This window comes from Peromyscus leucopus, chromosome 13, assembly GCF_004664715.2.
Source record: "Peromyscus leucopus breed LL Stock chromosome 13, UCI_PerLeu_2.1, whole genome shotgun sequence".
NCBI classification, from domain to species: domain Eukaryota; kingdom Metazoa; phylum Chordata; class Mammalia; order Rodentia; family Cricetidae; genus Peromyscus; species Peromyscus leucopus.
Genome location: NC_051074.1, coordinates 8948799 through 8962991, shown reverse-complemented (window position 1 = coordinate 8962991; position 14193 = coordinate 8948799). Strand labels below are relative to the sequence as shown.

The following is a 14193-nucleotide window of genomic DNA, read 5'->3' as shown; positions in this document are numbered from 1 at the left end:
TTCTAGAATATTATGTTCCTTGGCTTGTTTATAATAAATCAATATAATATAATTGAGAGTTTAAGTCTTCCAGGTCCTTTGTGTTTCTTTGTAAAGTTTAATATTAATTTGTCAATTTCCAAAAAAATCTAATTTTAAAATTTTGGGGTTTATTTTGAGATAGGGTTTCTCTGTGTAAGAGCCCTGGCTGTCCTGGAACTTGCATTGTAGACCAGGTTGGCCTCAGAACTCACAGAGATCTGCCTGTTTCTGCCTTCCAAGTGCTGTGATTAAAGGAATGTACTACCACTGCCTGGCCTAATTTTTATTTAAAATTAAAAATTTATTAATTTTTATTATGATTGCATGGACTACCAGTTAATTGGGGAATGTCAATGTCTGAACCATTGTTAGGTCTTTAAATCCATATGCATAGAACAATGTTTTATTTATTTAAATCTTTTAATTTTGCTTATATGTATATTTATACTTTCCAATAAAGCTTATAAGCTTTACATCTTTTGATAAAATTAGCCCTTGCTATTTGCTGATAATCTGATGGTATCATAAATGTTTTCTCAGAGTTACTTTCTTTTTGTCCCTCCTGTGTGGAAACACTTAGGTCTATTGACCATCTTACTTTTCAATCTTAAGTTAATGTAGACATTTTAATAGCTCTTGACTGATTGATTGTCCTGGGTTTTCTGGGCATCAGGTGTACTGTGTGTGGATGGAGACACCCCCTTCCAGTTCTTTTTCATGGCTTATTGTTCTGGTGAGCATCTCAAGATTGCATCGCTTGGCAGCGGTGAGAGCGGCCTCCTGCTCTCCCTCCCTCCTGTGTTCTGTAATGACCTGCGTTCGTTACTCCATACTCTCTCTTGTCACTTCGTGCTCGATGGTGTCATTAACTATCTGCTGCTCCTGCACCAGCCACTGGGTGTGGTAAGGGACAGAACATGCCCTCTTTGCTCACACCTCTTTTTGGTAGCTTCATAAAGATTTTTAAAAGAAATCCTCTTAAAGATTTACAGCTTCTGAGACTTTTGCTCACTGGAAGGTTTTTTTGCTTCATGTGAAGTCAAGCCAACTAGGATTTCAGAATTTCCAAGTTGCAGGAGGGAGGAACCTAGGTAACTTAGCACACAAAGCTACAGTGCTACTTATTCTGTATGGAGTAGAAATACAGAAAGAGATGTCTTTGTAAAAGTTTGTGCCCAGTCTCAGACGGCACTTAGTGGGATGGCTACGCCTGTCACTGTTGTCCTGAAGGCACTTGTAAATCGGAATTACTCACCTTTTCTCTGGCTCTTACAGACATGGTCTTGTCATCTGTGTGGTGCCTGGAGCACCCTGGGCCAGGGGGCCTACACACTGTCTTCTGACTTACCTTGGTCTGCTTCCCCATATCTGTGTCAAATGGCTTGCACATCGTTTCTGGACCTGGCTCATCAGTCTCCTCATTTCTAGGCATCCTTAGTCCTCTGCCTCTGCATCCAGATTTTTTTTGTCTTTTTCTTTGGCTTATGGGTCCTGGCCCAGCCTGGCTCTGAAACAGTCTGCAGTGGCACTGGGGAGTGACTGACTGTCTTTTGGCCAAGAAAGAACTCCAGAGGTTGATGTGTGACTTAATGGAAGGCAGAGTTTCCAGCTCTAGAGACCGTCTTCAGCCATCTTGTAATAGCAGCCTGTCATAGCCTGTTCCAGACCCCAGCAGGTTCTGCCCTGATCAAGACCCCATAGGCTCTGCCTCTCCCATGGAAGGTGAAATCTTCTGAAACCTTCTTGCTGGTAACAGAGCTCTGAGAGGATGGCACTGAAGCTAGTTTTCATCATGCCTTTGGCAGTGCATTAACAAACATCATCAACAAAACCCACAGCAACAAACCCACAGTAGGTGATAGCTGAACCCACTTGCAACTATTTACAGTTCGATTTTGGGCATCTCAGTGTATGGAAAAGGAGATGTGGATGAAGTGAGAATGGCAGAGTGTTCATGATTGTTGAAGTTGGTGCCTTGGCCTCATTGTTCTATTTGCTTTGCTTTGTGTTGGCATCAGATTCCACAACATAAAAACTTGCCTTCAGCAAGAGAAACCTATGTGGAAACTATAAGAATCTTCAATTTAAAATTACATTTATAGATACTTTTCTACTGAATTTGTATTTTATTTTTATTTATTTTTTGAGACAGGGTCTCACTATGTAGCTCAGGCTGACCTGGAACTGGCCATGCAGACTAGACTGGCTTTGAACTCACAGAGATCTGTCTCCCTCTGCCTCCTAAGTGCTGAGATTGAAGGTGAGCACCACTAGGATCAGCCATATGTTTTTATTTCCTTACTCTTAGACCCGTCAGACTGGAAACCCCAAATGCAACATAACACCCTGGCTTTAGAGCTTGCTCTCCTGGAGGCACAGCCCACTGTCCTGAAGTGATGCATGGACAGCTCTGGAAGCGGGGCTGGGTGGACACCAGAAGGCTGAGGACAGAAGCACAGTGTTGAGTACACAGTACCGTCTCCTCATGAGCCTGTTCATTGTGTGGAGGGCTTTTGAAACTCCTTATGAGTATAGGAGAACAAACCAAGAAACTGTATACTGTAGGAGCCAGGTTTCTCACTGTTGGAGAAAGGCGTTAAAAAAGAGGAAAGGGCAACTTTAGAAACCTTGTAGTGGTTAGCTTGGGACCTCAGGGTCAGTACTAACTTGATGTAAACACATGCTTAACAAAAAAGATGGGCAACAAGTCCGGGAAGCATGAGCAGCTGACTTAATGGAGCTCCAGTGGACAGAGCCGAGGAAGTTGGTTACCCTGGATTGTTCGAATACTGCAAGGAAGAAAGAAATATTCAGCTGTCTCCACTAATGCTAGTGACCAAAAGCAAAGATAAGGGCTCCTTATCCTGCACTGAATGTGAGCTAACCTGTAGAAGAGGGGAAGCCAAGTGCCACCGTCAGGTGGACCCCCGCCATGGCAACAGCTGCAGATGGGTCCCTTGATGAGTCTGGGACCCCAAAGATGTGACCTGCTATGTGTCTGCCCTCTTGATAATTGATATTTAGGTCTTTCAAAGCTCTTGTTAATTTTATGTAAGTCCTTGCCATAAAGTTGTCTATGATGCTATCTCGTTTGTTTTTTTTTTACTGTTTGTATGGTCTGTGTTCATTCCCTCTTCTTGATAGTGTGAATTTTCAGAATAGTTTGTCACATTCATTTCCCCTGTCTTCCCTTCTGTGTTCCTGATGGGGCTCACTGTGTAGTACAGGCTTGAGTTCGCTGGCTTCCTTCCTCATCCCCCCCCAATGTCTGGGTCACAGGTGTGCCCCACTGTGCTTGGCCTTATTCTTCCTTTTTTTCATTGACTGGATTTCTACTCTTTGTCTTCTTGTTTATTTGGAGTTTGTTTTGTTCCTGTCTAATTCTAAGTGAAGCCTGCTGTCACTGACTCAAGACTCTTTTCTAACACAGGGATTCAGTGTGGAGAATTTCCCCCTGGGCAGTTCATAGTTTGATGTCTTATGTTTCCATTTTCATTCATTGCAAAGTGCCTTCCAGATTCTTCATTCATGAAATGTTTTGTTGTATACTTTGAGACTGGGTTCCATGTAGCCCAGCCTGCTCCCAGACTCTATGTAGTTGAGGATGACCTTGAACTACCGAGTCTCCTGCCTCCACCTTCCAAATGCTGAGGTCATAGGTGTGTGGGGAACTGAAATGCATCATGTAGTGTGCAAACATTTTTGGGATTTTAAGATATCTTTCTGTTTTTACTGATTTTTAAGTTGATTCCATTAGTAAAATAAGTTTATGTGACTTGAGTCCTTTTAAACCTAATGGTACTTGTTTTATGGGTCTAAAGGTGTTCTGCCTCTGTTCCTGCTCTGTGTGTTAAAGGCCAGTGAAGAAAGTGCACCCCACTGCTTTTGTGTAGTATTGTGTAAACGTCACTGAGCCACCTTGAGGTGTGTGTATGTATTCTAGCATCCTGCTAGTTTTCTATCTGCTGTTGTAACAGTCCCCGAGAACAAGCATTGAGAGCCTCAGCTGTAATGGTAGATGTGCCAGTTTCCTTCATGCTTTTCTTAGTTTTGCGTCTAGTGTAAAGTGTGGTTTTCATTTACTGTTCAACGTACTGGTCCTTCTGCCATCCTGTTGATAACTTGACCTAATGTTTGTTTTGTCTGATGCTGATGTCTCCTTACCAGCTTGCTTTTGGTTAGTGTTTGGGTATTAGTTACTTTTGCCATTGTTGTGACCAGATGTTTTTGAGAGATCCAAGGGAAAGGAGATGGACGTTGGCTTATGATTTCAGAGGGTGCAGTTGATCAGTGGGGAGGACGTGATAGAGCACAGCAGGTCAGGTCATGTGGGCTAGGAAGCAGAGGAAGGTGCTGGTGTTGGGCAGGCTTTTCCAGTTTCCTCTGTCATTCTCTGGATCTCTCCATCTATGGGATGGTGCTTCCTTTACTCAAGATGGCACTTAGTGCTCAGTTCCTCCTTCTAGAAGGGCCCTCATAGACACAGAGGGATTCCTCATCATCTCTTGGGGGATTCTAAGTGGAGTCAGTTGGTCAGTGGTGCTTAACCTGCACGGTTGTGTGATAGCACTTTTCCCATCTTGTGACATCATAGTCAAGTTCAGCTCTGTGAAGGAACTTACTATGTAGTGTTGTCATCATTGCTATTGTGTGACTATTACACAGGCTAAGGTGACCACAGTGTCACATGGGGCTCCTTTGTAATGTGACCACCACCGCTGTATTTGCGGAATGCAGTCTGTTACTGACTTGAATGTTATTATGTACCTAGACTGAACATGTGTTCTTGTAGGTAGCATGTTGCTGAGCCTCTGTTGCTTGGGGAACACTGATGTTACAAAAATTGAATGACCCGTCTCTTGACCATTTCCAGTCCTACCTCATGGTGGTTCTTCCTATCTGGTACAAAAATGACTCTTTTTAAAGTTGACAAGCTCCACCCCTTAGTGGAGTGTCTGGACAGTTTGACGAGGTTGCAGACACAGGTGAGAGTGGGCTCAGTTGTCCTTGACTCTCAGCCTCAGAAACATCTTCTCTTTAAATTGTTGTCACTGTTTTTAAATCTTAAAATTCTGCATTTATTAGACTTTTTGTTAGGACTATTTAAGTGTCTTTTTTTAAACTGTGATAATGTTTTCATTATACATTTTTGTGGTGTATTGGTTATGAACCTCATTCTTCTTCTAAGCCCTAGTATTTCTAGTGTTCAGTTTTGCCAAGTATGAGTCCTCCCAGAACTTATGTATTGTGTCCCAATAGAAACTCTTGGGTTTTATTAGAAGGGGCCCCTCCCCACCAGTGGTGCTTAGAGAGCTTGCTAGAAGCCTTGGGTGGGAGCTATGATCCTGGGAAGCTGACCTATCCTGTAGGAAGGGCAAGGTGGGCTTGGGTGGTGCTCTGGTCTGGAGGGGCTGTTCTTTGAGGATAAACCACAGTCCTAATGTGGAGCCCGGCAACAAGGTGTTCCAGATTACCTAAGAACACAGCTCAGAAGAACATGATTCCTGTCTTAGTCAGAGAAAGCTTTTTTGAAGTTTGGTTAGACATGGCTCAAGAAATGAGGGCGTGTGGGGTGGGGGTGGGATGACTAGGAAGAGGATCAGGCCAAATAAAAGTACTCAAGGGAAGTAGTGGAGAACAATGTTTAAAGCTTACTTAAATGGCATCATGACCACAATGAAGAAAGCTGATACTGTGGAAGATCTCAGCAGTCATGTGCAGAATGTACCAGAGAGGCCGCCTGGGAATGCAGAATAAACAACAGATGTGTCTGAGGCAAGAGGGGTGGGATCTGTGGAGAGAGTCCAGCAGCAGTATAGAATCTCTCAAGAAGCCAGAATGAGTTGAATAAAAATAATCAAGGGTGACTGAGCATTTTCCAGAGCAGGAAGATGGAAATGTATTCAAAGGGTCTTGCTGTGAGCAAAACGAATCAAGAGACACTTAGCGGTACACCGTCTGACAGTATTTTTAAATTTCCAGACTAAAGAAAAGACATGGTAGCATGTAGGCAGAAGAAAATGACATCAGCAATACCCAGCCCTAAAAGTTATATAGAGATAGGAACTCTGGGGTAGCTGGACTTAGGATATTCCATGGTACCAAGGGAACAGTGTTACTGGATGGATGGATGGATGGTTGTGACCTGAGACTTTTATACCCTAGTCAAGACGTGTCCTTGTGCAGGATGGATGCAAAATTGCCTAGAGTCACAGGGTTTGCAGAATTGTGGTGCCTGCTTCCCTTTAAAGAAGTGGTATCCTGACTGAGAGGAGTAAAAGTTCTAAACCCATGGGTAAAAGTCATGGTGCTGTTGGGTACAGGTCAGGTGTCATAAAGATAAGGGACACATAGCTATAGGCAATAGTGTAAAGCTGGAAACCACCTTGAATAGCCTGCATTTAGAGACAGTCCTTGACATGATGAGCTGATTAGCTGCAAGCAGCTGGGGAAAATACTTGACTTGCTTAATAAAAGGATTCATAAGCCAGGCATGGTATTGAATGCTTTTAATTCTAGCACTTGAGAGGCAGAGGAAGGCCAATTTCCTTGAGTTCAAGGCCAGCCTGGTCTATATAGTGAGACACTCTCAAAAAAAAAAAAAAAAAAAAAAAAAAGATTAATCACATTTTATTTATTTATTTATTTATTTTGGTTTTTCGAGACAGGGTTTCTCTGTGTAGCTTTGCACCTTCCTGGAACTCACTCTGTAGCCTAGGCTGGCCTTGAACTCACAGAGATCCACCTGGCTCTGCCTCCCGAGTGTGCCTCCCAAGTGCTGGGATTAAAGGTGTGCACCACCACCGCCCGGCCATCACATTCTTAAAGAAATAGTTATAGACAGATGGCTCAGTAGGTACTGGAGCCAGAATCAGTCAGGTAGTCTTGGGTTGACATTCATTGGCTTGTCTCTGAAGTGTGACTGGGTTGTAGAAGAGTCTGGTCAGCGGGAGAATCTACTAAATCCAGGACTTTTGACAGTGCCCTAAAACCTACATTCTTTTCAAACCCTCCCAAGCATTTACCAAGTGGTGTAGAGTGACCTGGGAAAGTGGCAACTGGGGACTAGGATGCTCTCTGGGCAGTGGTTCCTATGGGCAAAAGGCTGAGAAAGATAAGTCCAGCAGGAAGGGTCTGAGTGTGTATGTTACTTAGCACCTGCCTCTGGGGAGAGGCTACCCCAGGTACCCTGAAGATACTCTTCTGCCTGGCCATGCATTCCTTATAAACCTGGGAAAATGTAGTTATAAAGACCAGCACAAGGGAGATAACTTAAGGAATTTGAACTAAATTTTATGGTAGCAGCGTGTGCAGAGAAGTCTGGATGGGTGCTTGTCAATGGAAAGGCAAGGTGGGACAGTGGCATTTTCCCTGTGCAGCTTGAAATATATGTGTATCAGTGTAAGGTTCTATACTACTTCCTCCCAATAGCCTGGTGGTGGGGAAGTTTCTGGAAGGGTGGTTGATATCCCTAGATAAGACTTTCAGCTGAGGTTGATTTTGGCCTCCCTGAGACATTTTTGGTTGTCATAATTGGCTGATGCTACTGGCATCTGGTGGGCGGAGGTCAGGAATACTGCTGGGTTTCTGTCATGAGTGTAACAGCTCCACAGCCCAGCCAACTGCGTAGCTATTCTATGATGTCAGCGGTGATGAAGAACATTGCTCACCAATGTGTTTTGCTCACATGTGATTTTTGACAAATCTCAGTTCATGCTGATAGAAATGGTTTAGTGTGAATTGCTTTTTCCACTTCCTGGGTTTATAAAAAAGAAAAGAGTGAAACCTCTTTCCTGAGTTAGGTGGTGGTGTCCAGATTCAGTGTTCACATCCCAACTGAGGGCTCCTTTCTTCTCTGACCATGCAGGTTCATCTCTGCAAGGCCAGGTGACAACTTCTGCTCTTCTTGTGGATTACTTGGTTTACAAGACCCTGCCAGTGAGACTTCGAGTTTACGCAGCTGGGACCCGAGCCGCCTCAGTTTTTACTTGCATGTGCTGGTGGAAGTTTGGAGCTGGTTGGAGCTACTGTTTACGTGGACATTTTGAGCCATTTTGAACTTAAGGCGCTGACACTGCTAGCAATGAGCTCCCAAAGCCATCCAGGTAAGGCCTGCATCTTTGGTTCCTAGTGCTCCTCTTTACAGATGTGTCGCTGCTGCCGCTGCAGCCTGCTTGTTCCGTTTCAGAGTTTGCTTTCCTGGGGCAGTGCTGTTGGTTTGCAGCCTCATCAAGGCTCAGTAACTGGGGGTTCTTGTCTTTGGGCTCAAGAGGCTGATGTAGACCTCCTGGAGAGTCAGAGGATGCCCTGGCTTTGCATGCCTACTTTAATGGAAGACAGTGTCTTTGATGCCAGAAAAAAGAATTGTGTTTGAGTAGGTGATGGATAAATACCAGCAGGTAGCTTGCATAGTGAGATTCTTGTCAGGGCAAGTGAGGGGCAGTGCTGCTGTGATGACCCTAGGTGAGGTGAGCCTTGGTTCCACACAGCCAATCCAGTGTCTTAGTTTGCTTTCTCTGGTGCCATATTAAACATTTCAGGAGCCTTTCTGATTCTCACTAGCCCTAGATGCATTTGGGAATGCTGGGACAAGGACTAGTCTAAGGTCAAGGAGCTGGAAGGGCAGAACAGGATCAGAAACTGCATGCTTGGGTCTTAACAAATAAGTATGGGACTTGGACTTAGAAAGTAGCAAATCGTGAACCATGATAAATGTAGAGAGCCCTGCCTGACCTCCTGTGGAACTTTCACCTGCCCTTGGCTGCTTCTAGTTCACCGTGTAGTCTCTGGAGCTTTAGATGTCAGTGTCTGTCTTGGGTACACACAGGAGGCTGCCTGAGGCCCTGTCAGCCTGCCTCTGAGCCTGCTCTTGGGTAGAGGCAGAGGCTTAGGGTCTAGACCCTTTCCTCCAGGACTGCCGAGAGCAGAATGGTTACACATACTTCTCTGGGGCATCATCGCTTTGTCTGAGAACTTCAGAGGGCAGGGTTCCAGGCTTTATTTAAGTAGGAGGGTTTTATTGATTCAGTTGTTCATGTATTGATTGTTCTGAAGAAATTGTTTATGGTGATTGTAGGAAAAAGTTAAGCTGTGTATACTGAAATGTGTACAGCAGATATTGGTATTTAGGTATGCCTCCTGCTCTGCAGTGAGATGGAGGTTTATATCTTCCCTGTGTATGAGCATGTAGTGAAATGTGTCCACAGTTGTATGCGAGGTAGTATGTTAGATGTTTTTACATGTTAGTGTATTGTGAAATCCTTGATGTCAGTGTGCACATAAACCTAACATTCTTCTGACACTTTGTGATGGGTCTTTATGTGGTTATGGCAGTATTCACGGTAGCCCCAAGTTGACATCACACAATTACTGTGAATATATTATGTACAGTATCGTAAGTATCTCCACTGGATAACTTCTGAAAAGCTGAAGCTGGGTCGGCAGACATACAGGTTTAAAATGTCTTAAGGATGACTGAAATTGCTCTAGAATGTTGTCTAGCTGAACTTCCTAATCGCGGTGTGTAAGGAGGTATAGTTTCCTACCGTCACCCCTCTGGCACTGGGCAGATTCAGTCTGTTTGATTTCTGCTAGCATGCTGAAGAAAATAACTACATTTTCTTTGCTGTTTAAATGGGGTACATACTATGTGACTTGATAGAGATACAATCAGATCTTGGACACACTACCCAGGCATTTGAGGAAAAGTGTGCTCTTGTTACTGTGTTGTTGATCTAAAGAAGTTTGCAAGTATATCGTAGTACTGTGTTTAAAATTTTCTCATACATATGCATGACCTAGTTATGTACAAGAATATTTGTACATTCTCCCTAAATGTTACTTATATCTATTAACTCAATTGAGTTTTTAAGCCAGGATGGCCTCTACTCTTTGCTTCTTGATTTCTGAGAAAAGTAAAATGTTCTATTGCAGTTACATTTTTGGAATAGTCTTTTAACATTATTAATCATTTTTCTCTATATATTTCAGTGTTTTCCCCCCAGCGCTTAATTAAAAATTAATGACTATTCTTTTGATTAATGAGCTCTCTTACCAGAGTACAGTGTTTATTTTGTTCTGTAAAATACTCTCCTGTTTTTGGCTAATGGATCTTGCCCCATCTATTTACCTCCGACTTTTCCCAGCTACCTTCTTCAAGCCTTAACCTCAGAAATGGGGTCAGCTGGACTCTGGCTTTCTCCTTCAGAGAGTCTTTGCCCTTTGTGTGGGGAATTTTACCCATCAATGTTCCTCCCTCCCTCCCTCCCTCCCTCCCCTCCCTCTCTCCCTCCCCTCCCTCCTTCCCTCCCTCCCTCCCTCCCTCTGTTGGGGATCAAATTTGGGGCCTCTTGCACATCAGGCAAGTGCTCAACCACTGAGCTACCCCTCTGCTTGTTCATCTAGCCTTGGGTTTCTAGGTGGCTCTTCCCCTTGCATCAAGTTGTGTGTGCCTCTGTGTCTTGCAGTGGGTCAGATAGAGCTGCCTCGTGCTGAGACCATTCTTTTCCTCAGAATGCTTGCATGTCTGGGGCTGGGCTATTTGTTCAGGGCTTGGAGCTTGCTGAGACTCCTGCCTCTCTAGCCCTCTGGTCTTCTGCAGATTATTTTCTGCAGCCATCTAACAGGTGCCCTTCACATGGCACATCACAGCCCTGAATGGCCAAAAAGGGAGCTGGCTCTGTGCCTGGGCCAGAGGTCCTTACTGGTGATACATACTGGCCTCTTGGCCCTGTAGTTTCAGGTGTGAGTCTTCTGGGCCTTTCTCATTGTGAGGCATTGCCTTTGAATCCTTCCACAGTTTATTTGTATTTTGAATTTGTATTTGATTTCGGGAAGAAAGAGAATCAGTAGTCAATTACCTAATCCATTGATTTTTAATATTGGGGAGTTTTAATATTGGGACTTGAGTCTGAAGCCCTGCACAGGTTAGTTACAGCCTCTTACACAGAGCTTCCCAGCCTTTAGTTTGCTATCCAGAACAGGAAACTTCTGACTGTGCTGGGACAAAGCTAGGGAACCAGGATAGTCATGCTGGTCCTTGTCACTGTCTCATAGTTGTCTGTCTCCCTTTTTCTGTGACCCCAGTGTCTTCTCTCTGGTCCCATGCCCTGGCCTGCCTGGCTCACTCCTGGCTGCTCCTGTGTGGCCTGGCGCATGCTGGTGGCACATTAGGCCCTGGTGGAGTCCTGTGGCCTTTGGGTCCTCTCTCACATTGGCAGGGCAGCTTGGCTTTGGCCTGGTGATGAAGTGGCCTTTTTTATTTGCTGTGTATAACTCCTCTCTCCTGTTTTCCTTTAAACTCCCTGTGGTGCTGGGTGAGGCCTGCGTTATGATTTTATTGCTGTTCTTTCTGGACTTTGCTAGAGCCAGGCCCTGGTTCTCTGACGTAAAAGCCGCCTAGCTGTTGGGATTTATTGCTCTAAATAACTGTTTCCAGTGCTGTGAGCAGCCTGAGGAAAGGGCTTGGGTTGGTTCAGTTTGTGAAGACTTCGTGGAAGGAGGTTCTGAATGGTGCTGCTGGTCTCATCCTGCACTGAAGCCCTCACTGTTGGGATATGCCCAGGCAGGCTGTGGTGAACTCAGCTCTTAGACCTCTGACTGTGAGGCAGGTCCCCTGTAAATAGCGGTGTGAGGACTGATGTGCCTGAGGTCCCCTGGAAGAACAAGCAGCCATTCTTTATTTCCTGTCCATTTCCCTTCTATAATTGCTTGTCTCTTTCTGCATGTTAAAGTGCACCTAGATATTGGTAACTGGCTGGTTACCAGGAAACCCAGGCATTGTCACCTGATCATCCACTCATTCAGTTTTGATACCTCCCTGTGTCTATAGTGTATTTGAACTTCCTTGTTTGAAGGTCTCTGCTTAGAGAAAGTAGGTATCCGCTAGGAGCCATCCATGGTGACCTAGCTGATGGCCTCAGATAGGAAGCCTTCTTTCTGTTTTCCTATCTCTCCTTAGGTCTAAGTGAAAGGCCTGGCCAGTGTCGGGTTACACATAAAGTTAAACCATTTTGAGGGAAGCATGTGTAATCCAAGATCACTGCTTTAATTTGGTCCATTTTGTAGTTTAATAATACTCTGTTGGTCTGAAACAATACATGGGAGGAGCTGAAGACTGTGTCAACACAACATAATGACAGTCTCCAAAAAGAGGCTCTCTGCCCTTGGCCTGGACTGAGCTGAGATCCTGAGGTTCCTTCCATCTCTGTGCTCTAGTCCTCACCTTTTTGTTGTTTGTTTGTTTGTTTGTTGTTCTGAAGACAGGGTCTCACTGTATAGCCCTGGTTGGCCTGGAATTCACTATGTAGACCAGGCTGTCCTTGAACTCACAGGGATTCTCTTGTTTATTGCCTCTGAGTGCTGGGATTAAAGGTGCATGCTTGGTCCTAGCCTTCACTTGTATGATCTTGAGTCTTATTTATTTCAACCAGTTTGTCTGCCTAGGTTATTATATAGTAATTAAGAAATTAAATGGTAATATGTTTGTATCATAAAGGAACATTTTTTTTTTTTTGTAGCTTTTACATGGTGCTCTGCAGTGTATATGTTTCAGGGATACTGCACAGTAGGGTAGAGAATGAATTTTGTGGACTGTGGTGCATACAGATGTGATTCTGGGCAGCTAGTAGCAGGTAAGTTGCAGACTCTGAGTGAGGCCTGGTGTAAGAGACCACCATGTGTAGTTGAAGTTTTCCTGTGTCTACCTGGCTCCTACATCTTTGCATTTCCGCAGCCGCTCAGACCCAAATAAACACATACAGGCTAATATTATTTAAAACTGCTTGGCCGTTAGCTCAGGCCTACCACTAACTAGCTCTTACACTTAAACTCAGCCCATTTCTGTTAATTTAGATGTTGCCATGTATTCTGAGGCTTTATCTGTGTGCCTGTTACATGCTGCTCCCTGGAAGGTGGGCTGGTGTCTCCTCCTCAGCCTTCTTCTTCCCACAACCATAGACCATGGCTGATGTCAGTAGGTCTGCAGGACAGGTATATAGGCAGTTAGGGGAGCCAGCCAGCAGAAGGTCTAGGAGTGTAAGCGAGGGGATAGCCTCAGGTAGCATAGTCAGCCAGAGAGGAACAGCTTCATACAGATCTGGGAGGGAACAGGAGGGGCACCAGGAGGTGGCCACTCTGAGGGTTTGGACAGTGGGGAACAGGACTGAGCTGGCTAGGGTCATGGAGAAGTGACCATTTCTTCTGTGCATGCATCCGGGTCTCTGGAGAAGGATGTGAGATGCCTCAGGCAGTGGACCTGAGTTGGGTGGTGGTGTGTTAATCCTGAGAGTGCTTCAGCCTGCTTTCTGAAGGAAAGGCTTCCAGAATGCTTCGTGTACATCTTGCTGCCTCCTGCCCGGCTCCTAGCACATGCATCTCGCTGGCATCTTCCCAGCCGCCACCCGGCAGTGTGTGCAGCTCTCAAGTTGTTGCCACCCTGGCTTCTCCATGCTGTGATTATCTGGGATCTTAATCAGTCAAGATTTGTTCTGGAAATCATGGAGACATAAGGACTTATTTTTCAACCTATTTTTTTTCAACATTTTTTCAACTCAAATTGTGTTTTGTCTTTTAAAAATCACGAATACTCTGTCACTAGGAAGAGCTCAGAATATTCGCTGTCAATGGTGTGCTGATGGTTTGTTTTGGCAATTTTCTGAAAATTCTTACACAGTTTGGGGAACATTTGCATTTGTGTCCTTCTTTCAAAGCCCCCATTGTAGAAATGCAAATTTCTGAGTTCTGAGATGCTGAATGTTAGATGATTAATGATATTGAAATTTAAGAATGAACTCCTGGTATGTATTTGACACAGAAAACTCAATACTCGAATCATTAGGAACCATTGAGCACAGCTTGGTGCTGGAACAGAAAGGCCATAATTGCAGCGCCCGGCAGTGGGGGCAGGTCGTACGTGGACAGGTGTGCAGATGCATGCCGCCTCCAGAGCTGGTCTATGCAAGGCCGAGAGCTGCTCCAACTGAAGAACTGGCTCTGTTTAACTGTAGGTGTTTAAAACTTATAGTGATCATAAATCAGCATTGATTACTTGCTTACTCCAAGTCAAACACCGCTGTGCTTTTAAAGGACCAGAATGAATAGCAAGTTCGTTCTGAATTGTGCTTTCCAGTTATTACATTTATGTGGCGTGATAACCTTGTGAAGTGAGCTGGA

At 44.5% G+C, this 14193-nt stretch overlaps 1 protein-coding gene across 1 annotated transcript in view; it reads left to right on the top strand.

Annotated features, from left to right (window-relative positions):
- Hdac4 (histone deacetylase 4) overlaps positions 1–14193 on the top strand; it is a 275958-nt gene that overhangs the window by 24380 nt on the left and 237385 nt on the right. Inside the window, exon 2 of the mRNA XM_037210476.1 lies at positions 7889–8126. Coding sequence (XP_037066371.1) covers positions 8105–8126 — 22 coding nt within the window. The 5' untranslated portion in view covers positions 7889–8104. The remainder of the gene's footprint in view (positions 1–7888; positions 8127–14193) is intronic.